The 8,528-nt window shown below is 45.9% G+C and overlaps 1 protein-coding gene across 1 annotated transcript in view; it reads right to left on the bottom strand.

Moving 5' to 3' along the window:
• Positions 1-8,528, bottom strand: part of EFHB (EF-hand domain family, member B) — a 68,258-nt gene that overhangs the window by 39,927 nt on the left and 19,803 nt on the right. Inside the window, exons 3-5 of the mRNA XM_010856709.1 lie at positions 7,517-7,660; positions 6,303-6,483; positions 3,860-3,970 (exon numbers count right to left, since the gene is read on the bottom strand). Of these exons, the coding sequence (XP_010855011.1) occupies positions 3,860-3,970; positions 6,303-6,483; positions 7,517-7,660 (436 nt within the window). The remainder of the gene's footprint in view (positions 1-3,859; positions 3,971-6,302; positions 6,484-7,516; positions 7,661-8,528) is intronic.

The following is an 8,528-nucleotide window of genomic DNA, read 5'->3' as shown; positions in this document are numbered from 1 at the left end:
TGCAATTGTGCTGTAGTTTGAGCATTCTTTGGCATTGCCTTTCTTTGGGATTGGAATGAAAACTGACCTTTTCCAGTCCTATGGCCACTGCTGAGTTTTCCAAATTTGCTGGCATATTGAGTGCAGCACTTTCACAGCATCATCTTTCAGGATTTGGAATAGCTCAACTGGAATTCCATCACCTCCACTAGCTTTGTTCGTAGTGATGCTTTCTAAGCCCACTTGACTTCACATTCCAGGATGTCTGGCTCTAGGTGAGTAATCACACCATCGTGATTATCTCGGTCATGAAGATCTTTTTTGTACAATTCTTCTGTGTATTCCTGCCGTCTCTTCTTAATATCTTCTGCTTTTTAGATGTCTCCTAAAAGGTTGTCTCTATATATATTCATTGATACGGTTCTTTTTAAAACAGTTAAACGGCATTGGATTAGACAGTACTATTGACGCTAAACTTTTTCCAAAAAGCAATAAAATATTTTCACAATAAATAGAGGGAAGGAAGAATAAAGGCAAAAGATGAGAGGGAGGAAAAGGAGAGAGAACCGGGGAAGTGGGGGTGCAACGGGCGGGAGAGAGGCCTTCCGAGGCCAGGAGCCGGGGCGGGGCGGGAGGGTGGAGCCCGCCCAGGGCCCGGTCCAGAGCGCGTGTGCCCAGGGTCCGGAGCACGGTGAAGACGGAGCCAACCCGGGGCCCGGGGTCCATGTAACGACCCACAGAGACCAACAGAAGCCTCGCGTGGAGCAGAGGGCCTGGGAGACAGCCCCAGCTGTAGAGGAGGTTCAAGAGGAAGAGGATCCAAGGGCCGTGGGGAGAAAAGTAAGACAGAGAGGGGGGCCCCTACCGCCCGGAAGAGCGAGTCTCGCTTCTAACTGAGGTTGACTTCGGGGAGCCGGCGTGAGGACCTCCACCCGTGGCAAAGGTCATGAGGAAGGAGGCTCGACATACGCAAAGGCGGGATCGAGCCTCAGGAGTCCCCCTGGAAATCCTCGAGCATCTACCCCCATAACCAGAGCCTGCCTACTTTACTACTTTGTGCTCTCACCTACACCTCTGACTTTACCGGGGGCTGTCCCCCACCACCTCTTTCGGAGAAGGAGTTAACTTAGAGCTCCAGTTAATAATAATTCCTGGGTGTAACAGGAGTGTTTCAACCTACAAACTCCTCTGAAGGTTCTCTAGCCTGCCTGACAGGCTTGTCCGGCCACATGTGATTGCTCACAGCCTCCCAACTGTGAGAGGCACGAGATGCTTTAAACCTTCTAAAAACAGGTTCTTTAGAGAAGTTAGAAAACTATTAGTATAAGTATAGTGAGCTGATTAGAAATTGTATTGGTGAAGGGTTTTTCATTTGTTGAGCCAATGTTTACTGCCAAGTCTCCACATCCCCTGCCCTTACACACATTAATGAATATATAGAAGAAATAAGTATTAACCTTTGATATTAATCATGTTAGACCTTAGGCTAAGTAAATTCTTTCCTTAATTAAAACCCACTACACCCTCGCCCTATAGGAATGTAACTTTATCTGGTACCTTCGGAAGGTGGAGTCTTTTTTAAGAATAATCACCCCTGGAGAAATAAGTGTCCTGGTTGACTGACCGCTGTCACAAGGAGAGGGTCATAAATTGTCAGCAGGTCCCCCTGGCCAGAAGATGATGTAACACCCCTAAGACCTCTGTATACATTTGTGTGAAGCACCTGACTTTGATAAAAGTCAGGACTGCTGTCCCCACGTGACTTTTGCATAACATCTCAGTGTATAAAAGTAGACCATGGAAAATAAAGAATTGGGATCAGTTTCTCGAAATACTGGTCTCCCCATGTCGCTCTCTCTCTCAAACTCTGGCTGAGTCTCCATCTGGAGCGCAGAACCCGCCATGCTTACTAATTATGCCTGGGCTTCTAAGATCCGACTGGGGAGGCCTCAGTGTTTCCTCTCCTTTGGGAGAACGGAAGGACGCCTGCAGCCTACATAAGTGGTGCAAGCTTCTTGTCTTGAAGTTTTATTGGTTTCCCGCGTAAACCAAGCTACTCAGCCTCTTTTCTCCACTGAATTTTCCTACTGAGCTATCCTCATCCTATTACTCTTTATATCTCTAATTAATATCTAATTAAAGCCAGTGTACTCGCCGAAGCCGTCTCCCCTTCGAATACCCTGGATCAGCTGGGGCTGGACCTCGGCAGTTGACCAGTTGGTGAATCAGGCGCAACCCATCCACCCTCTCAGGACATGAGAGTGTGCCCAGTTGCTCAGTCATGTTCCTCTCTTTGCAGGCCCCTGGACTGGAGCCCACCAGGCTCCTCTGTCCATGGTATTTCCCAGGCAGGAATACTGGAGTGGGCTTGCCATGCCCTTCTCCATTCTCAGGATGTGTTCAGTTCAGTTCAGTTGCTCAGTCATGTCTGACTCTTTGTGACCCCATGAATTGCAGCACTCCAGGCCTCCTGTCCATCACCAACTCCCGGAGTTCACTCAGACTCACGTCCATCGAGTCAGTGATGCCATCCAGCCATCTCATCCTCTGTCGTCCCCTTTCCCTCCTGCCCCCAATCCCTCCCAGCATCAGAGTCTTTTCCAATGAATCAACTCTTCGCATGAGGTGGCCAAAGTACTGGAGTTTCAGCTTCAGCATCATTCCCTCCAAAGAAATCCCAGGGCTGATCTCAGGACCAGTATTAGAGTCTAATTCTCAATCCTCTGTTAGATCAAAATTCTACTTAGCTCACACAGGTCAACAATTAACTTGTAACTTACAGCACTTAAACATCCAATGCCTTTTGGTTATGCTATAGAATAATTCTAGTAACGCAAGCTGAGTCGCTTCAGTCCTGTCTGACTCTTTGTGACCGTGTGGACTGGGGCCCACCAGGCTCCTCCATCCATGGGATTTCCCAGGCAAGAATACTGGAGTGTGTTACCATTTCCTCCTCCAGGGGATCTTCCTGACCCAGGGATCGAACCCACGTCTCTTATGTATCCAGCATTGGCAGGCAGGTTTTCTTTACCACCGTCGGCACCTGGGAAGCCCCAGTTCTAATAATAAGCTACTTTTAGTCACAATCACTTAATGCTAACACTAGTATTACTGAGCCCTACCTATGTTCCAGACACCATGCTTGGTATTTTGCAGGCACTCACTTCATCCGCACAACATTATCATCCCTACAACATTATCATCCCTACCTATTTAAGAAATTTAAAATAGATGATGATAAGTAAAATATTCAAGGTCTGAAAGATAATCAGCGGTAAGCAATGCCTTAAACTTCATGATCTGAAAATTTCTACACTTGACCAGTAACTAATATTCCTCATATAAAGTGAAGCACTTAGAATAATCTTGATATTTGAATAAGAATGGTATTTTTTTAAGCCTAAATCCACTTACACAGGATTAGACTACATAACATTTCATCTTCACTGCTTCTTTTCGTTGTTTTAATGATATACACTTTCACACATATTAAAAGGGTATATGTGCCCAGCTATCAGGGTTTGTAAGCTTATAAGTTGGGCTTCCCAGATGTTGCTAGTGGTAAAGAACCTGCCTGCCGATGCAGGAGACAAAAGGAGACGCGGGTTCAATCCCTGGGTCGGAAGATCCCCTGGAGGAGTGCATGGCCTCTCACTCTGGTCTTCTAGTCTGGAGAATCTCCATGGACAGAGAGAGGAGCTTGGCAGGCCCCAGTCCATAGGGTCACACAGAGTCAGACAGGACTGAAGTGACTTAGCATGCATTACTAGAATTATTCTACAGCACAACCAGGCATTTCATCTTTAACCTCATCATCTCCCTATCCCTCTTCACAAGTCTGAGTGTCATATTCTCCTGTTTTACACCAGAGGAAACTTACCCACAAAATAATCGTTGTGAGATACAACATACAGATCATGGCCTGCCTGTGCTTCTTCAAATACCTCTTTATAGGGTTTCGGTGGATTCACCATATCTCTAGCGGATGTTTCTGAAGAAAGAATGAATGAAATCAGTTTTAAGCTACTTTTCATCTCTTTGTAACATTTAAACTGACTAGAGCATATGACAATCTAGGTGTGCTGAGTGCACAAGTTACAGGGGCACGCAGCCAGCAACACAGAGACTGACGGCCGAGACGGGAGCAGCCCAGGCCTTACGGTCTCAGGGACCCCCGCTTGAACAGGCTCCCTCCCTAGAGTTCTGAAGAATGTTAACCACTTTGGTCGTCCTGAGCCACATGCCAAGCCCAATTAATTTCCCAGTTTTGAGAATCTCAGGATAATTTTTGTTTTAGTTTGCTCCAGACTTCCAAGATGATCTAGGCAAATTTGAATCACAAATCAGCTTCATAAGCCCTGGTGCCCTGTGGGGATGCCTTGATGCAAATTGGGGCAGCTATAGACTATAGCGCGCATCCTGAATCTGTAGCTGCGAATATCCATCTAACTGGCCCAGGGTGCCAGGGAAATCACTGGCGTCGGGAAGATACTCTTCTTCCTTCTGGCCCCAAACCTAGAGCTAGGAGGTCTTTGTTGAATAGCTGCTTTCCCAGGACTGGTAGTTCCTGGCTTTATATACAGCGAATTATTTTGTCTTTACTGTTTCCTGTAATGATTTTTAAATATAACTCCATTTGCAGTTTCCTCTTTGTGCCTAACAGCATATCGAGCTGTTTTCTTTCTTTTGGACTGTACGCCAAGAATTGGGGTCTGTAAACAAACCGTTAAGAATATTGGAAGGTGGTCCTGCTCAGAATAATCCTGTAAAGCAGTACTTCTCTTCTGATGTAGGAACCATTACACCTATTAGTGCACATACACATGTTCTGGAGCATTCCTTTTACTGTATACATAAGTGAGTACTTTTCATATTAAATGAACTAATCCTAGAGAGCAGTTATAAGTACCGTAATTCCATAATGTTCTGTCTGCTTAAATACAATTTTTAACCTATGTAAAAGGAAAAAAGATATTTTACCTCTTCTATTTTTTTATTGTTTCTAAAGTTGTAAATTTACTGAAATATTGAAATCAATTCCATAGAGTTATTTTGGAAACTACTGATGTATTTATTACACACAGCTTTTTTATTCATCTTTAAATGACCTCTTCTAAAATACATTTTTAATATTTCAAATATTAACAAATTTTAACTTTATATGTGATAATAAAGTACAACTGCAGATTTTGCCTTCAAAGACAAAGGCATAATTTATCTCTAGAACAGATACTACTATGTGAACGGAAAAACATCCTAATGGACCTTTTGGTAAGAAAGATAAGGTTCCTGGAGCAAAGCCTCAGCGGATGCAGAAAGACAAAGAGAGAAGCACCTCTCTCAGCAGGATGCTAAAAAGACAGAGTTTGAGGTCCCCTGTAATGATATCTGGAGGGGGAGGGTAACGGACCTAAAAAGGCAGAGAGTGAGAAGGTTTACAGGACAGTACCCAAGGGGCAAGAGGCAGGGAGGCAGAGGAGAGACGGCCGTGGAGATACATGTGCCACCCCCTCTTCAGATGAAAGAGGAGTCTGCCCTGACGCTGCCTGTTCGCTTAGTAAGCAAGTACACATCGTGGACCGGTATGAATGAGTATTGTACACAGCATTCAGCAAACTTATCTGTTCCGTGGTCTATTGTATGAAACCGAGTTTCATAAAGAGTTGAGAGTTATACGCAGACCTAGGGAACAGACAAGGGCGAGGGGTCTGGGGGAGGGAAGCATTGGGAGTTTCGGATTAGCAGATGCGAGCTGCTACAACAGGTTGGATAAGGAACAAAGTCCTGTCGCATGTTACAGGCAGCTATATCCAAGCTCCTGGGGTAAACCACGATGGAAAAGAACACAAAAAAGAATGTATCTACATGCACAACCGAGTCAGCTTGCTGTACAGCAGGAATCAACAAAACATTTGTACATCAACTGTTCTTCAATTTAAAAAGAAAATTTTAAAAAAGAGTTGAGAGTTACAAGCATATCAGAGGCCTTGGTGGAAATAAAACCCATCAGTAGGTGCCCAGGAGGAAGGATGGCCGCCCTCACAGCTGGTCCCAGCATCGGCGTTCCTGAGTCTGTTTCCTGTATCTGCTCCATCTCTGCTCTGTGCCCTGAACCTCCTCTCCAAACCCTGAACTCACGGCCTGAACACACGGCCTTGACACACTCGAAGGCCTCTGGGTCTAAAAGTAACTTTCTTGCTATGATCCTGTCTTTCATTCTTGACATCATCTGCACCAGCACTAAATAAACCCCAACAGGATACTGAATCCCATTTTCTAAGAAAACATTTTATCCACTCCCTCCCACCCCTTATTTTCACTACCTCTGACGATTGCCGTCCCAAATGTCGTATTGAGTATGTCCAGGCCTTTAGGCAATCCTGGTGTCTGATCATGAGATTTTCCTAACGGTGCCCGTTGATTGCTAAAATATACTGACTCCTTTTTATCTTTCATTTTCTGTTGAAACGTTGTTATAGGCTGTGGGTTGATCAATACCTTTGCCTAAAGAAGTCATACAAAGCAAAGATGTAACAACCAAAAAGAAAGAAATCTGAACATTGAAACTCAACAGCCAGGGAGCAGAGAATATGAAAGTGGAAAAGCATTTCATGATCGTTGCCTTGGCTCACCTTCAAACCCACCATCACACTGGGACTGTGCAGCTTAAACGCGTCAAAACGTGACTTTTCACTGAGGCTAAAGTGTTTATGAGGGCAGCTCCTTGGTTCGCAGCTCGAATATTCCAGAGGAGTGGGAATGATGAGCACAAGAGCCACGAGAGCCCCACAGGCTTCCTGCAGTTGCAAGAGCTGGCCTTCTGCCCCGGGACTGTCTGTTCAGTCCGGAACAGATAACACGGACACCCCGGGTGCACACAGCACCCGCACCAGCGCGCTGAGGTCTCCAGCGGCACCCAGCCTCTGTCCTCGCCATGCTTTACTGAACCTTGACAGCACCTCTCTTTACCATGAAAGTGCAAGTGTTAGTGCTCAGTCGTGTCCGACTCTGGACTGGGATTCTCCAGGCCAGAACACTGGAATGGGTAGCCTTTCCCTTCTCCAGGGGATCTTCCCAACCCAGGGATCGAACCCAGGTCTCCCATATTGTAGGCAGATTCTTTACCAGCTGAGCCACCAGGGAAGCCAAGAATATTGGAGTGGGTAGCCTCGGCCTTCTCCAGGGGATCTTCCCGACTCAGGAATTGTTCGCCAGGGGATCCTCCTGACTCAGGAATCGAACTGGGGACTCCTGCATTGCAGGCGGATTCTTAACCGGCTGAGCTATCGGGGAAGCCCACCCCTTTTTACCGTGGCAAAATGAAGTGCGGCTCAGCTTGTATCATCCAAGGGGACAATACGCAGTCTGGAGCTTACGCCGTTGACTTTCCCGCACTCACTGTCTTGCCTACTGCTGCTTGGATTTTTCATTAAGAGCGGGAAGGAGGTTGGAAGTGATGATTTCACTAACACTTCATTTATGCATTTTTCCCCCTTGGAAGTGAATAACATACAGGGAAAAACAGAGAAGAAGTTACCGGTATCGAAATTTTCGACCTTATTCCGTGTGTCAAGGAAGGTGCGATTTGAGGATCATTTGCTCTGCCGTAAAATACTCTTTCGGCTCCAGCAGGTGGGTATCTGAAGTTGAAAAATTTTTTTGCCTCAGGTGGGGTCATTAGCTGTCAACAGTGAGAGAAGAAAATAGAATGAATCATCAAATACAGTTGATTGATATCAGCAAGACAGATCTATACCAATCAAGGAACATCTTTCATTACGTGAGTATAACAAGTACTGGGGAGCTCCAGCACCCAGTAATAAAGCATCTTGAAAGTTGTTTAATGGAAATAAACAGCATATTTTCAAAGTTATCTTTAGCTGCAGCAGCATGGATAGACCTAGAGATTGTCACACAGAGTCAGTCAGAGAGAGACAGGCGTCGTGGTGTGCCTTAATCACACTCGGTTATCACACTGAGTGAAGTCAGTCAGAGAGAGACAGGCGTCGTGGTGTGCCTCAATCACACTCGGTTATCACACTGAGTGAAGTCAGTCAGAGAGAGACAGGCGTCGTGGTGTGCCTTAATCACACTCGGTTATCACACTGAGTGAAGTAAGTCAGTCAGAGAGAGACAGGCGTCGTGGTGTGCCTCACGTCTAGGAGATGTCACACTCGGTTATCACACTGAGTGAAGTCAGTCAGAGAAAGACAGGTATCGTGGTGTGCCTTAATCACACTCGGTTATCACACTGAGTGAAGTCAGTCAGAGAAAGACAGGCGTCGTGGTGTGCCTTACGTCTAGGAGATGTCACACTCGGTTATCACACTGAGTGAAGTCAGTCAGAGAAAGACAGGTATCGTGGTGTGCCTTAATCACACTCGGTTATCACACTGAGTGAAGTCAGTCAGAGAGAGACAGGCGTCGTGGTATGCCTCAATCACACTCGGTTATCACACTGAGTGAAGTCAGTCAGAGAGAGACAGGCGTCGTGGTGTGCCTTACGTCTAGGAGATGTCACACTCGGTTATCACACTGAGTGAAGTCAG

The sequence above is a fragment of the Bison bison genome, unplaced genomic scaffold, assembly GCF_000754665.1.
Source record: "Bison bison bison isolate TAMUID 2011002044 unplaced genomic scaffold, Bison_UMD1.0 scf7180017864374, whole genome shotgun sequence".
Classification (NCBI taxonomy): domain Eukaryota; kingdom Metazoa; phylum Chordata; class Mammalia; order Artiodactyla; family Bovidae; genus Bison; species Bison bison.
Note: the sequence above shows the minus strand (reverse complement) of the source record. Positions and strands in the feature narration are given on the sequence as shown.